The sequence below is a fragment of the Otolemur garnettii genome, unplaced genomic scaffold (genome assembly GCF_000181295.1).
Source record: "Otolemur garnettii isolate 467f Iridium unplaced genomic scaffold, OtoGar3 scaffold00022, whole genome shotgun sequence".
NCBI lineage: Eukaryota > Metazoa > Chordata > Mammalia > Primates > Galagidae > Otolemur > Otolemur garnettii.
The window spans coordinates 3,028,347-3,049,707 of NW_003852417.1; the positions used below are offsets into that span (position 1 = coordinate 3,028,347).

Below are 21,361 nucleotides of genomic sequence, written 5' to 3' on the forward strand. Positions count from 1 at the left end.
AAAATATGGGACAAGACAGAGCACAGGGGCTTTTCAGGGCAGTGAAACCATCTGTATGACACTGCAGTGGTGGACACATGTCATTATGTGCCTGCACAGTGCATAGAAGGGACACTGCCAAAAGTGAGCCCTAAACTGGGCTTTGGGGGCTAGTGATGTGTCAATGTGGCTTCATTGTTTGTAACAAATGTCCCACTCTTGTGGGCAGTGTTGATAATGGAGGAAGCTGTGTGTGTGTGTGGGGGGGGTATATGAGAACTTTCTGTACTTCTCACTCAATTTTGCTGTGACCTTAAAACTGCCCTAAAAATAATCTATTAAATATATATAGGGCCAGGCACAGTGGCTCACACCTGTAATCCTAGCACTCTGGGAGGCTGAAGTGGGTGGATTGCTTGAGCTTAGGAGTTCAAAACCAGCCTGAGCAAGGGCAAGAGCCAATATTTACTAAAAACAGAAAAACTAGCTGGGCATTGTGGTGGGTGCCTGTAGTCCCAGCTACTTGGGAGGCTAAGACAAGAGGATCACTTGAGCCCAAGAGTTTGAGGTTGTTGAAAGCCATAATACCACAGCATTCTACCCAGGGTGGTGATACATGCACACACACGTGCCAGTATGTGAGATACTGTCTGATAGCACAGTGGCCTGCAGTGAGACTTTCCCTGGGAAGAGGTACAACCTTTCTCCGCCGGGTCTGAAGTTCCAGCAGAGTTTGCATCTATAACTGGCCTGTCAAGTTCTGTTGTTAGGGAAACAGGGTAGAACTTTAACTCTGAGCAAGATACACCTTCCTTCTGATGATGTCCATGGTATGCATTTTGGGGCAAACACTGATTATGTATTGAGCACCTGCCGTGTACAAGTCCTAGGGTAGATGCCAGATACACAGAAATGAGGCAGACACATGCCTGACCTTGTGGTCAGTCATGGTCAGTCATGGGTTGTGCAGGAGTAGGGGAGACACTCCCCCATTCTGCAGGAGGGAGGGGAGCCCCACAGGCACGTTCCCAGTACACAAGCTTCTTGTAGCAGTGAGTGTACATGACCTATTATCGCTGCTGTTCAGGGAGAGAGCCGCTTATTAGGGAAAATAACTGGGGGAGGGGGCTGCATATGAGGGGAGAAATGGGCTCTCAGGAGAAGAGGCTATTCTGGTTCCATCCTGGCTTTGTCCTTGGAAAGTACATGACCCTGAGCAAGTAATTAACACCTCTAAGCCTCAGTTTATCCCATTTGTAAAATGGGGTAGTAATTATGCCTACAGCTGTTGTGCGGAGTGGGTCGGGTTATATAAACAAGTGCATAGGAAGCTTTCTGGGCCGTGCGCAGATACGGAGATATCTTCCTGGTGCTGGTGCTGTCCATTACATACTGGAGGCTGCAGGCTCACAGCGAAGGGGTCACCATCCGTGTCTGCAGAGTGGACAGAGATGGGGAGGTGGCCCATTGGAGTTTCCCCCACTGAGGTGTCTGGAATGCTTGTGTCAGAGCAGTGGGAAGGGCAAAGGTGGGGAGTGGCTGGGCACCTGGGACACTGACAGCCTGAGTTTCCTTCCTCACTGACCCTTTTTTTGGTGACTGAATGTTAGGCAGTGCTTCCAGACCTTTCTTGGAGCGCTCACTCATGCCCTGCGTGGGGCAGGGAGGCAGGCTGGGGCAACATGGACCTCAAAGAGGAGGCAGGACGGGAGAGGACAAGGAGCAAGGAGGCTGTGGGGCCTGGAGGGACCCTGAAGGAGCCCGCCTGGGCAGGCCTGGGGGTGCACGATTCCACTGGACCTGTATGTGGCCCTTAAAGGGGCAGAAGGCTGGGGGAGGACACAGGCCATGTCTATGGTGGCCTGGATGATGCTGTCAGCATTCAAACCCGGGTTTCCTGGCCTCAGAGACCATAGCCACACTCAGCTTCTGCACCAGCTTTGTGATAACTGGTGACCCCAGCTGAAGGGTGAGCTGAGGGGTGGCCAGAGTCTCACCCGGAGGCTTCCCTGTCGGTGTTGGGGGCTCCCTCCTTGTGGGAGCGTGTTCCATTCTCAATTTTGCTATGACCTTAAAACTGCCCTAAAAGTTATCTATTAAATATATATAGGGCTGGGCACAGTCTGCTCCATGATGGCTGGGCTGGGCCGGCAGCCGGGGTCTGTTCTGTATGCAGTGTGGAGCTCACAAATGCTGTGGTCCCCTGACAAGCACAGCGGGAGCAGCCAGAGGGAAGAGTGATGGGCTCTGGGCCAGGGGCGTCACATCCGTGTGACCTGTCTGTCCTCTCTTCCAGGGGCATGGTCTAGTGGCCCAGGCAAGGACGTGGAACCAGTCCCTGGAGGTTCTGACCCACTCCATCTTGATCTCCGCTTGGTCTCAGGTAAGTGACTCCTGAAGCCCAACTAGCCAGAGGTGGGTAAGGACCAAGGATGGGAGGGGGTAGCTTCTGCCATGCTGTGGGGTCTGAGTGGAGAGAGCAGGGAAGACTGAGAGTGGGGCAGCTGCCCAGCACCCCCTGGACAGCGTACAAGGTGCAGAAGGCAGATGCCAGCACCGGCTGTCTGTGGCCCTCAGCAGACCCCTGGGGTATTGGCTGTTCCACCCAGCACCAGCTGTATCCAGGGCACTGCGCTCCCCGCCCACTGGCCGCCCTGTGACCTGAGAGAAGTCTGCATCCTGTGACTGGGTGGTGTTCCTGCCTCGGTCTTCCTGAGAGAGGGGGTTTCCCGCTGCCTTGTCCCTTCTTCTCCCTGTCAGAGTAGCCTCTGGGCTGGGAGGAGACAGCAGGCAGGTGCCTGTGCTTCAGGGTTCAGGCTCCCAAGTGTATCTTTGGTTCCTCACTCCCCAAAGAAAACAGATGCAACTGCACATGGAAGGTATTGCTTTTGCTCATGTGGTCTCTTCCGCCAGTCCCAAAGCTGAGGAGTAGGAGGACACCTGCTCTGTGCTACTGGGATGTCACCTGCATACAGTGTCCCTGCCCCAGGGCCCACAGTCGGCTCAGGAGCACAGAGGCACCTGCCCGGGACCAGTAGCCATGTCAAGATGCTGCAGCTGGTGGAGGGGCTGGAAGAAGGGGGGGGCAGGCTTGGTGTGTCTTCCCTGCAGGCCCAGGCGTCACTGTGCATACCACCACCAAGAGAGGGGGGACGGGGGTTAGGAGGGGATATGGTAGGGCAGGTGATGGCCTGTGGAGGGCCCTCCTCTGTCACCCCGCTTGGTAATGGAAAAGCAGTTTCTCCATGCTAAGGCCATGGGTCTCTGCCTCTTCCCCAAGCTTCCCTGTCCCTGTCCCCAGGCTGTCATACATTCCCTCACTCGATGTGTACTTACTGAGCATGTGCTCTTTGCTGGACAAGCTTCCAGGCTCTGGGCTTCTAGTGATGAACAGATCAGAATACAGCCTGGCCCCAGGGACTGTGTGTTCTAGTAGAGGGGAGACAGATGAAGAATTCAAAGCAATATAACTGACAGGAGAAGCCAGGCCAGAAAGCGGGGTGGGGGATGTGTGCTGGGGCTTCAGTTTGGGGTAGAGAACCTAGGGAAGGCCTCTTTGGGATGTGAGCCTCCTGAAGGAGGCTAGGGAGCGAGCACGCTTGTGTCTGGAGAGCGGCCGATGCAAAGGGCCTGAGGAGCAGCAGAAAGATCAATAAGGCCAGAGGGTGTGGGCAGGGAGGGGGCGAGGAGGGGGACAAGGTGGGGGGATGCATTGGTCACCCCGAGAGGTGTGACACTCGAAACACAGATAAGTGAGGAAAACAGGTGTGAGCAGCATCTCCGTGTAGCCAAAATCCCACGGTCCAGCAGACCTCCTGGGACCTCCCCTCATGGGTTCAAAAGATAATTGTTCTTAGAGCATTTGTGTAGCCAGTGATTTTCTGGGAGATATTAGACTATTGGGGATGTGGAGATTGGGGGATCTGCAAAAACAGGGCCAGGAGAGCCTGGCCCAGGCTGGCCTCCTGGTAGCTGTTGACTAGTCTGCTGGTCCCAGGTAGGCATCTCTGAGAGCCATCCACACTGACTTTCCTGAAACGGCCCCCTCCGTGCACACTCAAGGTCATGGGGCAAGGCACCAGAAGGGGGAAATCCTCCTGTGTTGTATGTCAGGGGCTATTTTTAGGGTGACTTGTGATGACTTTGCTGTGTCACTTCCTGTGGTCATCCCTCCAGCCCTCAACCCTGGTGTCATATCCCGAGCATATCCAAGTACATGCTCACACACACGCACACCCATTTCCCCGCTGCAGGCGAGTGTGACTTAGCTTGGTGTTCTCATCTGCCATAAAGCCAGTGGAGGGACAGAGCCATTGTCCTGGTCCCACTGCAGGACCTCGGGCACCTGGCGGGGGGCCGGGGGAATCCCAGCCTGTCAGCATCTCCCGAACATCTGCTCCATGTCTGGTTCTGTGTGAAGTGCTGTGTTCAGGTCTCATGCGAATGACACCCAGATGGGGAACCCTCCTGGTTGGAGGATGACAGGTGGAGGTAAAGGAAGGGCACCTTAGGTGGCCACTTTTTAGTGTCACATGGGAGGGCTCCAGGGTGACACTGTCCAGAACCTGTTGCCTATTGTTGCCTCTGAGCCAGGTCCAGGTCCACCCCGGCTGTCCCCATCCCGTGTCACTGGCCTCTTTAGGTGATGTCCACACCATGTGTCTTTATTCTCCTTCCTGAAGCGTCTAGCATTGCCCTAGGCACATGATCCAGAGTTCTGGGATAGCCCAGACTGCACATTTCTCTCCGGTTGACCCTCTTTTTACCTCCTGCCTGCAAATTTTGTAGCTTAGAAGCCATCCCTGGACTCATAGAGGATCTATTTGCTCTGTTGGTGGCTCCCAGGCCCTGAGAGGGTCCCCAGGAAACTGACCCTTTCACAGAAGTTAGAGTATCTGATGGAAAATTCAGGGATGTGTGTGGGACCAGGAAGGCGGGCCCTCAGAGCATGTAGGACAGGGCTCTGGGGACCAGAGGCCTGCTGTGCAAGGGCGGGATCTGCGGAGGATCTGGAGCTGTCTGGAAGGAGCACCCACCTCACAGGACCTTGTCTTTCCCTCTCTTCCTCCCTCCCTGCCTTCCTTCCTTCCTCTCATCAGACAATCACTGTGCACTTCCTGTGTTTCAGGCGCTGTGCTAATAACTGGTTATGGGATTAATCCTAGCTGCACCCTGGGTAAACAAAGCCCAACTCTGTGTCCTTGGGGAAAAGGTCAGGGAAGGACTAGCGCCAGCCTGGGAGCTCCAGGACCTGAGTCTACAGTTGGTCTTGGCGTGCCACCTCCCTCTGCCACCAGCACCCAGGCACCATGCCTGACTCAGTAAGGCCTGAATTGGGTGGAGAAGGAAATGAGGAAGGCCTTCCCTCCCAGACTATAAATGCTCTGGTGTCTTCTACTGCTGTGTCTCCCCAACACTTAGTTCTGTGGTTTGCACTTAGCAGGTGCTTAGTTAATGTGTGCTGATTAGCGGAAAATCTGCGTGTGGGTTGGGCGCATTGCCCCAGCTCTCCCTGCAGAATCTGTGGCTTCTGGGTGTTGTAATTTAAAGAATAAAGATGGCAAAGGGCCGAATTTGGAGCTGTCCTCACTCCTGATTATAAACACACTCTCTAATGACAGCTCCAGACGGCAGCCCTCGGGCCACCAAGGGGCAGCTGGCAGTCCATTCCTGTGCGTAGTGTCTCCAGCGGGCTGATGCCATTTTATTGAGAATGACTTACTGTTTTTATTTTTCCCCAGAGACATTAAACATGAATCAAATAGCACATGAGATGATTCACTGGAGGTTTTCTTCCAAGTTTAAGAAAGCAATAAGAGAAATTTGGGGGCTGGCGGGCTGCTCTGTGAGTAGACCCCTGTCAGGGATCTGCTGGAGGCCAACCCCTCCCCTCCTGGGGCCTGACCACGGGCACAAAACCCAGAGGTGGGCACATGTGTCTTGCAAACACTTCTTCAGACTAACGTTTATAATGGTTCTTCTCTCTGACATTTTCTACTCGAGATATATTAGAATGAAGCCAAACCTTATTCACTGGGGCATATAAATTCAAAATTTGGAATTATTAAAGAGTTCATTTGAGGCTCATGAGCTGAGAATTTAGTCATCTCAAGCAGATGCCTGGCAGAAATTTAGCTTTCTGCCATCTCTGGGGACAAGAGCTGGGCAAATGGATCTGCCAGACAAGACCCCGGGGAGGAGGACAGTAATTCCTAGTTCAGTGGGCAGACCTCTCCGTGCGTGAGAAGGCTCCTCTGAGGATACACTCAAAGACATTTTTTTACAGCTAGAATGTACCAGGGGGACCGCATTGTCCAAACCCATATTTTACCAAAGAGGAAAGTAAGAGCCATCATAGCCTGTGGCTTATCCACAAACGCCCCAGACCTCTGAAGTTGAAAATGACAGATGTGTAATAACAGAGTTCTTATCTGCTCTTCACAAATTCCCCCTCTTCCTAGTCCTCATCCTGCCCCGGATAAAGAATTCAGAGGCAACCTTTCAGGTACTTGGTGACTAAGATTTTATAAATTTCAACTGCCTTTTGAGTAATTGGTCTGAATTCTTGGGGTTTGGTAGTATTTTTTCTTCCTTCTCCTAAGTGCCTGTCCTCCCCACACCCTACATTTGTTATCTGTCCATGTGTCCCTACCCTTCTATGTTGTCGTGTGTTGTTAGTTCATTCATTGCCCATGAAGTTTCCTGGAGAGGTGACAGGCCCAGAGCCATGTGGCAAGAACGGCCCTTGCTGGTGGTGGTCTCCCCAGAGGTTGGGCCTGGGTCGTTGATGCCTAGGTGTCTGAGGGGCTCCTGAACTCCCAGATAACATCTTGAGGCTGGGAGGAGCACCCCCATCAGCCTAGATGTTCCCCCCATCCTCCTCCAGCCATGCCCTCTGCCCCCATCACCCTGAGCATTCCTCCTGGAGGGCCTCTCCTGCCTCCCTTCACTGGGCGTGGGTTTTCCCAGTCCACTTGGACTCAGGTGGCCCTAGAGTCCTCCCTGCCCTGCCCAGCAGAGCTTAGGCCCCAGCATGCCTTTCGTCTGCCAGGCCACTGTGGTGCCCTCTGTGCACCTTTGGGTGCTAGTGCATGGTGCTCCGTACAGGTGTCGCAGTACACAGGTAGCAGTGGAATGAATGAACGGATGGGAGACGTGGCCGGTGTGGTTTTTCTCTAAGAATACAAAATTCCCGGGAGTCAAATTCTGGTCATTCTATACCGGATGTGTTGGGAAGGCCTTCATTCTGATAGTACCCTCTCCTGCCCTGGGCTTGCCCCCACTGGGAGCCAGAGAAGGGATTGAGGATTCAGGCCCTTGGTGTATGCGTGTGTCTGTGTGTGTGTGTGGTGGTGTGTATGACATGGGTAGGGGTATGTGTGTATGTGTGTGTATACACATGCATGTCCCCAGATCCTCTCAGTGTACTGGGTGTGCCCTGGGCAAGTTTCAGACCCTCTCCTCCAGCATCTGCAAGACCCGCCGCCCTTCAGGAAACCTGGCCTGTGCGTGCAAGCAGGACTTTGCATTCCCTTTCAAATGGAACCAAACCAAAGCCAGATGTTGTGGCAGGTGCCTGTAGTCCCAGCTACTTGGGAGGCTGAGGCAAGAGAATCCCTTAAGGGGGACCGCGCCTGTGGCTCAGTGGGTAGGGCGCTGGCCCCATACACCAAGGGTGGCAGGTTCGAACCCAGCCCCGGGAAAACTGCAACAAAAAAATAGCCAGACATTGTGGCGGGTGCCTGTAGTCCCAGCTACTCAGGAGGCTGAGGCAAGAGAATCACCTAAGCCCAGGAGTTGGAGGTTGCTATGAGCTGTGACTCCATGGCACTCTACCAAGGGTGATAAAATGAGACTCTGTCTCTAAAAAAAAAAGAGAGAGAGAGAGAGAATAGCTTAGAGTTTAATAGAATAGCCCCAGAGTTTGTGGTTGCTGTGAGCTGTGATGCCACAGCACTCTACCCAGGGCGACATAGTGAGACTCTGTCTCAAAAAAAAAACCCAACAAAAAAACAAACGGAGCCAAACCAGTCAGCAGCCACAGCCCCCAGGAGACATCTGCCCCAAGAGACTTGACCTTCACTCATGTGGTACACCCAGCCCTCTGCCTCCGGCCCAGCAGGTGCTGAGCAGCCCCCACAGTCTCAGTCTCTGTGCTGGTTCCAGGGCTGGAGCCAGAGTGAGTGCTGGGGGCTCCCTACTTTTGTCCTATGCCCACATTTTCTCTTTGAAAAGTAGGAGCTGGAATTTCACTGACCCCACCCAGCTGAACGCAACCAAGTCACCGTGGCCCCAGGCCCAAGGATGCCTGGCAAGAAGGGTCTGCCGGGAAGTACAGGGAACCTGGAGAGCCCAGGCTGCAGCCTGCAGCTGCCCAGCCTAGCTGTGCTGTGTGTCTGATTAATCTCATCTCCATTATCTCCAGGCCATGCTCTCCTGTGCTTCAGAGTCCTCTCAGGGCTTCCCGTTCCCTTGATCCTGGAAGCCATGCCGTGAGCCCAGCAGGCAGCGACTGTCATTCCCATTTTATAGTCAAGGAAACTGAAGCCTGGGGGAGTGAGGAGACAGCAGGTCCCAGCCCATCCTAGAGAGGGGAGGCAGGAGCCTGTCTGGCCATGACATCCTTGTGCAATGCTGGCCCCAGATAAACTGTCACCCTGACTATGGCCCCCAAACCTGGAGTTCTGGTTCCATTTTACAGAGGGGCAGACAGGCATGGTCTGGGGAATTGAAACCAGAACTTCAGCATAGCCCAGCCCAGCACCACAGGGAGAGCTGCCCGTCCCTCCTTGTTCCCTTCAGCAGCTGCTGGCCACTGGCCAAAGCAAACTGAGTCACAGATTGAGCAGATCTGTCCCTGTGGTCTCATTTTGCCCCTCTGGGGAAGGGCCGTTGCTCACCCCTGGCCTGGGACAGCAAAGCGGAATTGCAGGCCTGATTGTGCCATCTGACATGTGGCTCTTCCCTCTTGGACCTGGTGCAGCGCTTGAGTCATTGGCAGCTGGCTGTCAATGGGAAGCCCAGAAGAATGTGCTCCAGGATACCTGGGAGCTGCAGACCCAGTCACCAGAGTCATAAGTACAGCTGAGCCATGGTGGGGCCCCTGCTGGGGAGCGCCCTGCCAGCCCTGTCCCACCCCGCGCTAACTGCATGAGGTGTCACATCTGGGGGGCTGGAGAGAGGATCTCTGAGCTCACTGTCTGCGTCTCCAGCCTGCTGTGCCTCTTAAATTTCCTTCAAAAGAGTAGGTGGCTTGTGGTGTACTGCAGGTCCCTGAGTTGAATGACTCAGATGTTTATTTGCTTCATCTTTTGAGTTTTTGTTGTATGCTTGACCGGTAACAGAGTCCTGAACCCTCGACTAGTTGAGCCCTAGTTAAGTCATCTGGAGTGCTTCTACAGAGCATTGCCCTTTAGTGGGGAGGGCGGGGTGTTACCAGCCCTCCGCCCCCCTCTCCTGCCTCTCTGCTGGATGAGCTCCTTGTTGCCACCACAAGCTGCTTCCACAGCCATGCTCCATGCTGACCATCCATCCTCTGTGGATGTGGGGACACTGTCACCTCCTGGTTGTGTAGTTTTGAGTGCTACAGGATACTGTGTTCTCTGTACCCCGCACATGCTGTGCCTTTGGTCCGCCCCTCCTGCAGAGCTCAGACCTCACCTCTGTCACAGCCCAGCCAACGGTGCCGCCCCTGCGCTCCCAGGCCCATGTGAATCTCTTTAGATGCATTACCCCTGCTTCACTGACATGTGCCGGGCAGGGGGAACTTCATGGGGGGCACCAGAAAGAGCCTCTGTATCTCATTCATTTAGATGTCCCCATGCTCGGCATCTAACTGACACTTGGAAACCCCAAGATTTGAGTGAGGGAACAACATGGAGCCTTGGCTGTGGGTGGGGAGCATGGCTCTGGGTGGAGATAGAGACAGTCCCAGGCCCTGTAGCCAGGACTGTACACCTGGCGCCCCCCAGCACAGGTGCTGCGTGGCTGCCCCTTGCCTGGCATCCGGCACCCTCCCCTTCTGTAGAAACCTGCAACTCTCCCGTGGGTTGGTGCATGGGCTGGTTTCGCTTTAAGAGAAATCCCAGGGTGTGGGTTTTGGTCCTGCCCCTGAGTTTCCTTTTCCTATTGCATTAGGAGGTTCTGTAAGGGAAAGGACCGTTCTCTTGGGCGTTTCCTTTTCCTGTCCCCTCCTCAGTTTTTCCAGCCGGAAAGCAGCTCAAGGGCTCCTCCCCCAAAGGCTCCAGTTCTACTGAAGTCAGCTCTAAAATGAGGTGTCTTTATGGCACCAGCCAAGTGAATGATCTTGCTGGAGAGTGGCTACTCCCCCACCCACCCACCTCCCCCACTGGCTGGGGACCAAAGAGCTAAGTTTTACAGAGGGGAGGGACATTGGCACCAGCTTGGTGACTGGACCCCCAGTCTGCCACTCCTTAAACCTCTGCTCTGCTGCAGCTGTTCCCACACCAGAAAACAGATGGCCAGGACACCAGGTCTTAGTGGGCCTTCAAGGCTGAGCAAGAGACACTTTGCCATCCTGTGACATCTCTAATCCTTCCTGTGGCTTCCCTAATACAGCAAGAGTCACAAACATCATGGCAAAAAGGGTCCTAGAAGAAAATCCTTTGCACATTCATTTGCTCATTCACTCAGGCACTGTGCCAGCCCCTTGGAATACACAGGCTTGATTCAAATGTATTTATTCAATACTAATCACATTCCAGGCCCTGTTTTGGGCACTGTAGGGTTGCAGCAGTAAACAGAAGGAGGCAGTCAGTCAATAAATGCTTAAACCTAGCGCCAGGTAGTAGGAACTGCTGCAGAAAAGGGCCAGGCAAGGGACCAGAGCACGGGGGTGGATGCTCCTGAGATGGGTCCTCCAGAAGGCTTCCCCAAGAAGACCACTGAGCAAAGACACAAACATGGAGGGAGTGAGTGTCTCAGATAACCAGAGAAAGGAAGAGCAGGGAGTACACAGGCTGCTCCCTGAGGCTGTAACATGCTTATCAGGTTCCTGGACTTTGATGAATGAGGTATACTCTTTAGCTGACAGTCTAATGAAGGAAAAAGACAAGCAAATAATGTAATAAAAGTTGAGGTCATAATAGAAATAACTGAAAAACATTGGAACGCAGAGGGAACAGCAGTTGTAGAGGGCTGGACATGCATCCCAAAGGGGTGGCACGTGCATTGGGCATTGGTGGATGGGTAGGAGTTTGCTGGGGGGCTGAGGTGAGCATACTACTTGGATGAACTCATATTTGCAGAGGCTCAAGGGGTGCAGGGAGCGCCACCCACACATTCCTCTTCCTGTTGCCATAGCAAGGAAAGAACATGAAAGAACATTCTCTTGGGGATTTCCCTTTTTTCTCTTCACCTCATCCTTTTCCCCCGGTCTCACTGGGGCATTTCCACCTTGGGAGAGTGGAAAGTGTGGCTGGTCAAGATAAATAGGGGATTTCATGCTTTGCTGGGTCTGCCTCCCTGCCTCTTTCTTTCCCGTGTGTGTGTGTGTGTGTGTGTGTATGTGTGTGTGTTTAAAGACTTAGGGGAGTCCGGGGGATTTTAAGCTTAGGAGGCTGAGTGCAAAAGTCAGGCAGGTTTCTGTTGGATTTCTCAACAACAGGTTGCCGGTCTGGAGCCCATCCAGTGGGCAAAAGACTGTGATGCAAGAGGTTTCAGGAAGACCGGGGAAAGAGGCTGGAGGTCAGTAGGTTGGATGTAAGTGTGGGCACACCCCTGAACTCTCTGCCTCCAGCTATGACAAACCTCTTCTTTCCCCAGACCTGGGCAGGGTTGGCTGTTCTAGCTCTGAAGAGGGGTAGCAACACCCCTCCTTATGCTGCCTCTCCCCCTCAGTCTCACCCCTTAGCTGGGGTCAGCCTGGGGTTCTTGCCGCAGCTGGCCTCTGGCAGAGTTCCTAAGCTAGCCCTGCCAGTTGAAATAGAAACAAACACACAGGTAATTGTGAAAGGCAAACACCATTATCTTTCATTCAAGGACACTGAGGAGGGAAACAATCAAAGGATACCACAAGGTGCTAATGAACTTGAAAAGGGTCCCAGTTAGGTAGCTCCAGAGCCAGAGTCCCTGGTCACACCCACCTGAACACCACCTCTATCTGGCACCTTCCACTAATGCAACCACACACGTGTGACTGTAATTTTTCCTATAGTCACATTGAAAAAGTACAAAGAAGTTGGTGAAATTAAAAACTTGTTTGATTCAACCCAAATGTTATCATTTCATGCATAGGCAAGATAGAAAAAGTGTTAATAAGATATTTATTATTATATTTTCCATATTAAGTCATCACAATTCAGTATGTATTTTTCACATATGTGAGTTCGCACTGGCTGCATTTTAATTGCTCAGTAGCCACATGTGGCTGGTAAACAGCCCTAGCTAAAGATAGGGAAACTGAGGCACCAACTGATGAAACTGATGGCGCCAACAAAGGGAGGTGGAGACGTGGCAGGGGCGGGGTCTCAGCTCAGGCCCCGGGATTCTGCCCGGCTTCGCCCTCTAGTGGCCGCCCAGCCACACTGCAGCCTGGACAGCCTTGGGTATCTACTGTTTGTGCTGGGGTCCCAGCAACTGGCCCAGCACCCCTGGGTGGGGACTGGTCCTTCCTTGGAGAACTATCCTGGAAGCCAAGGCTACAGGCAGCTTGACTCACACCTGCTTATTTTGCGGAAAGGACACAACAAGGGTCTGCGTTGTTTTGAAAAATGCAATAGACCCCAGAACAGGGGCTTAATTTAGGAGCATGTATGGGGGGTCACCAGGAGAAGGGGGGTCACCACCAGAAATGGGGATCTGGTGCATGGACCCATCTCTTTCTGTGTCCTACCTTCCTGTTTCACCCCAGGCAGAAGGATCTCTCATCTCTCCTCTGATCCCTTGAAGTGCAAATTCACAACAAACCGATACCCCTGTAGTCTCTTTCTAAGCCTTGGCCTTTTGTAAGGTTGATGTCCCCCACCACCCGTCTCCTTCTCTCCAGCATGTCTAAGGTTGGCCCTGCCTGCAAGCTTCTGAGATCTGACTGAGGAAGAGTTTTGAAGTGATGGGAGGGGATGCCGACTGGTGCCATCAGCTGGCACTGAGCTGGATTAATGGGACGCTCCAGCACTTGGTTCCCGGGAGCCTCACAGCAGCTGCAAGAACCGTGCCATTAAAAAGGCTTTAATTTACAGGCAGTGCTGACTTTGGGTTAAATATTTTCACAGGGCTCCCCAGCTACATGTTTACATTTTTTTTTTTTTTTTTTTTTTACAATTTAGCACATTAAGAACAATAACAGAGTAACTGAGAATCAGAGAGATGGATGTGAGTGCTATATTAACTCCCTCCCCTGTGTTTTTGTTAGGGTGAATTAAAATGTCATCTTTGATGCTCTCAGAAGGCTGTTACTAGTCTGATCTGAGCCCTGCTTAAATATGAAGCTTTTTAAGTTGGGTAGGAGATGGCTCTGCCTTATTATAGATCACCCTCCCCTGGGACCCCAATTCCTCACCCCACCACCCTCCTTGGAGATCAAAGTAAGGCTTTCTGATACCTGCAGACTGGGCTTGCCTAATTACCAGAGCCAGGTGGCCGCTTCTGCTGAGAAATGTGAGTGAGGCTATCTTTGCAGAAAGCCTTGCACCTGTCAACTGTCTTGCCATACAGCTAAGCATCAATAAGATTGGCTCATTTGCTTAATAACAGAGGGGTCACCATGGTGTGCAACTCTCTGCCTGTCCCTGTTCCTTTCGAGATGGCTTGCATCATGTCTGCCTACTTCCAGGAGAGAACTAGGCTAGGGTCCTTCCTGTTGAATATTTCATCTGGGCCTTTGTTAGACACACACAGGCTGTCCTAGTGAGTGGCTGGAAGTGAGTGCATGCATGTGTGGTGTGTGTGTGTGGCTGTGGCTGTCGCTGCAAGCTTTATTTGACATTCATGGGCTCCATCACAGCTTCATAGAAGTGAGAGTGGGAAGGCCCTCTCATGAAGCTGCCCTGGTAGGGGAGCATGATGGACACCAGCTGAGAGCACCTTGGGTAGGCGGCCTCAGTCTGTTCCGGATCTTGACCCAGGGGTGTTAGCACAATAGGAAGGAGGCAGGCTTTCTGCAGACCCACTTGGGGCCAAGCCTGTCCCACTGAAGCCTCAGCTCCTAAGGTGGAGATGACATTACCTCCTTCTGGCCAACCCAGGTGTGGCCCTACACTCTTGGGTCCTGGAATCTCTGCATAACCTCCTAGGATATGGCCTGTGGGGACCAAGCTCCAGTGGCCTTTAAAGTCCTCTGTCATTCAGTAGTGGTTTCAAATGCTCCCTTCCTCTGCAAACTTCCAAACCTCACCCCCCCCCCACAGAATGAATTTTTCCTCCTTGAAGGCCTGCTTTGTTTCCTTCTGTGCCCTATCCTAGATGTCCTGTGCCATAAGCAGCAGGGAAACTAAGTCATGGGGGCCTATTTTCAGCCCTGGCCTAAGGTTTGTCTCTGGAAGGGCCCAACAGACTGGAGTAATATGAGCACCCACCCCGCATTCATCCTGGCCCCAGTCCCCAAAGACTTGCCCAGGTTTCAGTTTCTCTGGAGAAGAACTCTAGGCCGCTGTCTTGGGTTGATCCTGGCTAGCTCCATGCTTTCCTGGGGTGGAGGAGGTATGGGAGAAAGCTCTGTCTCTGAATTTACCCATTTTCTATTGCTTCTTTACCCAACTTCCTCTGGGCCTGCTATTCCCCTTAACAGAAAATTCTTCCCCCTCTTCTTTGACAGTGGAAGGAGGAGGGGTAGTCATGTGACTGGTGGAAGCTCAGGGTTCTCTGTATTGGTCAGGGTTGGCTGTGTAATAAACAACCCCCACCTCAGTGCTTAACACATAAAGATGCATCTCTAGATCATGTTATGATGAGAAGTGACTCTGGGAAGGGGAGGATTCTCCTTCATGCAGTCACCCAAGGACTTAAGCGGCTTCCTTTTAGCAGCTCTCATCCCACAGCCTTTCTCCACTGGGGTTCCAGGAAAGGATGAAGCCCTAACATCCCCAGGCATCAGGGTATGCAGGGAATGACTTTCCCCCTGGGTGTCTAGACTGTTACCAGCCAGGTAGCATCCTTAGGTTTACTGAGGAAACAGGCACTCCAGTTGTGTGCTATGACTGGGATTCAGATGAGGAAGCCTGGACTGCACCTGTGGGGCCCCCAAGTCCTCCCCTGGACATTCTGCATACAGCCAGCCGCAGGAAAGGGTATGAAAGTAGAGCTGCCCTGGGGTTTGTTGAGGGCCAGGCAGGCACCGCTTGTCCACATCCTGTTGGCCAGAAGAGAGTCATGTGGCCCCACCTGGCCGCAAGGGAGGCTGGGAAATGTAGTCCAACATGCCAAGGGGAAAGGGCAACAAGGTAAGAGGTGCACATAGTTCACCTCCTGCAGCTCTGAGGGCCTTCTGGAATTCCAGGGCCTCGGTTGGCCTGCTTCTCCTCCCTGGAGCACCTCTCTGCCCTGCTCAGCCATTTGTCATCTCCCTGCCCACTTTCCGCCTGAGTGTGCTGGGGACTAGGGTCATAGACAGTGCCTTGTGGATGTGGCCGAGGTTGTAGGCATGGGCTTTGTTTTCTGTTTCTTGTTCTTGTCGGGGTGGTTTTTATTGTTGTTTGTTTTGTTTTGTTTTTCAAGAAAAAGGACCAACATAATTTGTATCATCTCAGGGTCACTGTACTCCCTGCCCCCACATTCTTATATGTGCTTGTACTGTTAGACCTGGGGATCTGGAGCCTTAGGGGAGCAAGTCTGTGTGTCAGACTTTGTTTCACAGCAGAAGCCTTTCTTTGAATAAAGTCAGATGCAGAAACAGATCAAAGGGTTGCTGCTCTGGTTGGTGCTGGGTCTTGAGCCCAGAATCCTTCCTTTATTCTGCTCCCCACCTCCCAGGTTCACAAAGCTCTAAAAGGTCCCTGAGGCTCCTGGGACACAGTGTGAAGGCTCCTGGGTGGTCTCACTCCTGTCTCCAGGGCTTGGATCCTTCTCCTTGCATGCTCAAAGTGGGCCACCTAGGCTCTACTGGAAAACCAGCTGGCCCCCGAGCTCCCTGCCTACAAGGTCAGCCAAGCCTGAAAGCAGGTGTTTGTGCTTGTGTAAATATACAACAGCCACAGTGACATTCAGCCGGTACAGAACACCCACTGTGTGCTGGCCCAGCTGAGTCACGGGGTAGGAGCACTTTGAGAAGGGGGTACTGGGAGCAGGAGGTGGTGGTCACACACCTCTGGTTTGGGGAAGGAGCTGGGGACATGTGACCGCAGTGCACTCTACCTGTTACAGTCTCGTGTGTGGCGCTGTGCTTGGCACTCTCCATGATCGGGTCCCTTCCTCTCCGTAAACATCTGTTGTTGCAGGTGGAGGAGGTATTGAGTTTGACACTCTAATGGGATCTGTAAGAACATAGATCACAGGCACATTCTGAGGCAAGTTGATGCCTTTGTCCTGCATGGCAATTTGGTTTTCGTGAGGTGAGTGGATTCTAAAAGCAGTGACTGACGCTGAGCTCCCAGAGCCTAGAATTTCTCAAAAGGTGCTCATTTCAATAGCAAAAAAATGCAGGAATGTGAATCAGACAGCTGGTAAAGGCGAAATGTGCCCTCCCCTGGGCTGGCCTCCCGTCCAGCTGCTCACAGCAAGGCCTGGGGAAGACAATTCTGGTTCCAAGTCCCAGCTTTGCTTCCGAGGCTCCATGGCTCTTCAAGAGTCAGTTTCCTGGGTGGTAAAGTGTCAGACAAAACAGTCCCTGGAGTCCGCAGAAACTTCTGATTGTTCCCTGCAGAGTGGGTCAGGTGTCTGGCATGGGTCCTGCACTGCGGACACTGGTGGCACACGTTTGTCAGCCGCAGGGCAGTTCCCCAAGCGCAGACCTGTCTGCTCAGGCTGCCAAGGCGTGGGACCGCAGGCTGGAGCCCTAACCAGCAGAGCTGTAGGAGGCTGCAGACCCGAAGTCAAAGTGTCAGCAGCCTGGGTTCCTTCTGCAGCCCTCACCTTGGCTCATAGACGGCTGTTGTCTCCTTGGGTCTTCTCATGGTCGTCCCTATGTGTGTCCTCATCTCCTCTTCTTGTAAAGACACCAGCATATTGGATTAGAGCCCAGCCGTGAGACCTCATTGTCACTTAATGATCTCTTTAAGGACCCCATCTCAAGTACAAGCACATCTGAGGGGCTTGAAGTTAGAATGTGAACAAATGAATTGGGGGGGCACAGTTCAGTCCCTAACATCAGCCATCCCATTGCATTCATGGCCACAGTGAGATGCTGTCCCCTTAGTGAGAGATGAGGACAGCCAGATGCAGAGTGAGTCCTGTGGTGCTGGCCTGTTCTGCACCGGCAGACGGGATGTTGGACCAGAGACCGGAGACAAGCCATGTCCTCCACCCTCCAGGCGCTGGCTCAGAGAGCTCCACAGTGTAAGAGGAACATGGAAAATACAAGGTCTAACTGCAGTCAAACTGATGCAAGGATTGGAAAATCTGTCTCTTTTTAAGCAGAGGAGTCACCAGGGTGGAGTGTGTAGTCTGGGGGCAGCCCAGGCTGTGTCTCTGGGGAGGCTGCCATGCAGCAGGAGGTTCTGTGGGTCAACCACTGCCCTGGCCCAAGGTCACACAGTGCATGGGCCCCAGGCTAGGATGTGGCTCTTGGCACCCCACACTATCTAGGAATCTCAGGTGACCTGTAGGGGCTGCTAGTCCTCAAGTCCTGACTGAGGGAGCTGGAGGGGCTGGAAGGGGGTCACTCTCCATAGCTCCGTGCCACGTTCCTCCTGAGATCTTCCCCACCTCGATGGAGAACCACTTGCTCCTCATCCTCATTCCTGGGGCACCTTGTCCAGTACTCTTAGGACAGCATGTGTCATGCTTCGTGAGTGTGGGGTCCTCTGGGCCAGTTACCCCCTTCCCTCCTCACTGCCATGTTCCTGTCATGGCCTCAGCCCCCAGAGGTGGGGACTGTGTCGGTTTTGTAGGCTGCCTGCACTCACTCTCCAGCTGGTACCCAGGGCTCGAGAAACATCTGCATAGTGAATGAACCAGTGTTCGGCCAGCTGAATACTCCGGACCCTGCTTCTTTGTGGCCACAATTGCCCTGCAGTCCCCACTGTTCTAGGGGAGGCCAGACCTCCAGTACGTTGGGCCACCCAGCAGGGCAGGGTGGAGCCAGCTCTGAGCCTGCATGCCACCAGTGGCCGTGCTCAGGAGCCTGGGGGCCAGCTTGGTGCCACCCAGGACTTGTTTGTGGAAATAACACATGAGCACAGTGAACTCCAAGGGCTCAGAGTGTGTGCTTGTCTTTGCCCACTCAGTGGCTGGCGTAGCTTCTGGAGAGACACTGGGGGAGTCTTGCCCAGAGTAAGAGGCTTTTGCGCACTGAGTTCCTGCGTGTGTGTGTGTGTGTGTATATACATGTGAGAACATGCCAGTGTGTGCCTGCACCCCAGGAGGTGGAGGAGGCCCCCTTGACTGCTGAGTGGAGAGGTAGAGACCTCTGTGAGACCATGGAGCACTGTGAAGGAACTGGCCTCAGGTGGGTGGATGGACAGTAGGGCAGGTGCAGGACAGACTTCTGGTCTGAGTGACTCCCCTGGTGCTGACTGCGCTGGCCCGCGGGTCAAGGGGTGTCTGCTCCTAGGGAGCTCTGAATAGAGCTGTGTGTCTCCCCCCATTAGGGTAGCCCTAATCTAGAGGTACAAGTTATACCAATGTACAACCTGATGGTGCCTCATTTTGTTGATTTTTAAGTTGCTTTTTTTTTTTTTTACAATTCCCCATTCTCAAAGTTAGAATCTTTGTTGCAACATGAGGGTGGTATGCCCTGAAATTGGAGTATCTCAGCTTTCTTAGTGGTACTGGGAGTTTTGGGGGGGGGGCCTTGGATGTGCTGCACAGTGCTTGCCCACTGGTGGACGTCTTTGGTCTCTCTAGTACTTGGTATCAGACACACAGGAGTCATTGCTCAGCCCTGTTCCATGGCTTTAGGTGGTGGGGAGCCCAGGCCCCTGATTCCCCAGCTGACCCTTCTGTCTTGCAGGTGTAGTTGCCACCACCGGCCACCATGGGCAAGCAGAATAGCAAGCTGCGGCCTGAGGTGCTGCAGGACCTGCGGGAGAACACGGAGTTCACCGACCACGAGCTGCAGGAGTGGTACAAGGGCTTCCTCAAGGACTGCCCCACCGGCCACCTGACTGTGGACGAATTCAAGAAGATCTATGCCAACTTCTTCCCCTATGGCGACGCCTCCAAGTTTGCAGAGCATGTCTTCCGCACCTTTGACACCAATGGCGACGGCACCATCGACTTCCGGGAGTTCATCATCGCGCTGAGCGTGACCTCACGGGGCAAGCTGGAGCAGAAGCTCAAGTGGGCCTTCAGCATGTATGACCTGGATGGCAACGGCTACATCAGCCGCAGCGAGATGCTGGAGATCGTGCAGGTACCGCAGCCACCGGGACCCTGCATGCACGCGGCGACATTCAGAGCGTCCTGGCCAGGTGGTACCTGGCCCACTTTGGGAAGGGAGATCCTTGCAACAAGCAGTGATGAAAGCCAATATGTAGTGATCACTTGCTGTACATCAGGCCCAGCTGAGCACTTTGATCTCTTTTCATCTTCCCAACTCTCTGATAAGGGTCATTCTCTGCATTTCACAAAATCTGAGGCTCACAGAAGTAAATTCCTGAGAAGTATATAATTGTGGGACCTTTGGCAGTGATAGGAGGTACCCGCCCAGGCCTTGGGAAAGCCTTGTATCTAAGAATGCAGGGTGTGGTTGGTAATGTCCCTGGGGTGTGCAGTTACAACCTGGAACACTGACAATCAGAACAGGCCCTGCCCAGGAAGGACACCACTTGAGGGGGCCTCTTCTCTCTGCCTTCGTGCCTGTCAACAACTCTGGCAGATGAGGCTGTTTTCCAGAAAGAAACCAAATTTGTCCACTTGGTGGGTGCCTGGGTGTGCTGGGGAGAGGAGAGTGCACAAAGCTGCCTTCTCTGGCCTCTCCCCTGTGCCTCCCCAAGCTTCAGGGGATCCTACAACTCCTTGGAAGAGGCAATGCCCTTTGTAGGGAACTTCAGGGCTAAACCTTCAGGAGTAGGCCTTGAATCCCTGAATCTGAGGCAGCAGCTGGCCTCAGATAGATGCCTTGAACACTGTGAGAGAGAAAGACACAGGTTTGGGGACCCGACTCAGTCGCCACTTCTGGCTCTTAGCGTGAGCAGTGGTAGAAGTGAGAATTCTGTTTCCCGGGAGTGGCCTATCCTAGCCATGTGCTAGCCGTCACCTTTTGGGAATGGGAATGTCTGTCACTGTTGGGGTGGCTGGCCTGGCCAGAACTTAGAGCAGTGTTGTCAACCTTTTTGTCTCATGGTACACTTGAACTTCAGTGTCACACTTAAATTATGTTGATCAAAAAAGAGTAAAGAAAAGAATACACTTACTGTGCTTTGAACTTTTTTTGAAAATAATTTAATTAATGATCTTTAAAAATTTTTGCTGGGTGGGTGTGGTAGCTCACGCCTATAATCCTAGCACTCTGGGAGGCGGAAGCCTGTCTCTACAGGGTCTCACTCTTGAGGGAGAGAAAAAATAAAAATAAATAATAAATAATAAAATAGAAAAATGAGCTGGGTGTTGTGGTAGACACTGTAGTCCCAACTACTCAGGAGGCGGAGGCAAGAGGATCATTTGAGCCCAAGGGTTTGAGGTTACTGTGACCTGTGATGATGCCATGATTTTCTACTTGGAGTGACAGAGTGAGACTGTCTCCAAAAAAAATTTTTTTTTCACGGCACACCTAATATTCTCTCATGGAACACCAGTGTGTTGTAGCATCCGGTTGAAAATCACTGCTTCAGAGGCCTTGATAGAGCCATTCAGGGCAGTGAGCGGCCACTCCTGTCTAAATGGAATCTGGGTGTTAGGCCCCCAGAACAAGTCCTCCAGGCCCGGGAGCCTCCCCGGAGCTGTCTCAGGGCTCCTGGCTGGTGAGGTTTCGTATGGGACGCCCAGTTGCTATACCTTTCTCAACGTGGACTAGTGTATCAAGGACCAGGAGACCCTGGGGGCTGGGTCTCAACTTTGCATCTGATTCTACACCGGGGCATGCTGCAGGAATTCCCAGGGAGGGAAACTCACAGCACTCATGGTGTGAGGCTGCTGAGAGACGGGGCCCATCCTGGCCAGCCCCGCCCTAGAAATGGAGATGAGAGTACAATATATATCAGAAACATTAGGATTATTCTTCCTATTTTTCAAAATATTCTGCTCTTACTGAGGCTGGCGGGTTTGAACCCAGTCCAGGTCAGCTAAAACCACAATGACAACTGCAACAGAATAATAGCCGGGCCAGTGG

General features: G+C 52.9%; 1 protein-coding gene across 2 annotated transcripts in view; it reads left to right on the forward strand.

The window, feature by feature from the left end:
* HPCAL1 (hippocalcin like 1) overlaps window positions 1-21,361 on the forward strand; it is a 110,938-nt gene that overhangs the window by 84,664 nt on the left and 4,913 nt on the right. Inside the window, exons 1-3 of one of the 2 annotated variants that reach the window (XM_023511867.1) lie at window positions 1,719-1,781; window positions 2,276-2,362; window positions 19,043-19,444. In XM_023511867.1, the coding sequence (XP_023367635.1) occupies window positions 19,067-19,444 (378 nt within the window). In that variant the 5' untranslated portion in view covers window positions 1,719-1,781; window positions 2,276-2,362; window positions 19,043-19,066. Of the gene's footprint in view, window positions 1-1,718; window positions 1,782-2,275; window positions 2,363-19,042; window positions 19,445-21,361 lie in introns of those variants that run through there. The other variant, XM_003787388.3, reaches the window with a different exon arrangement.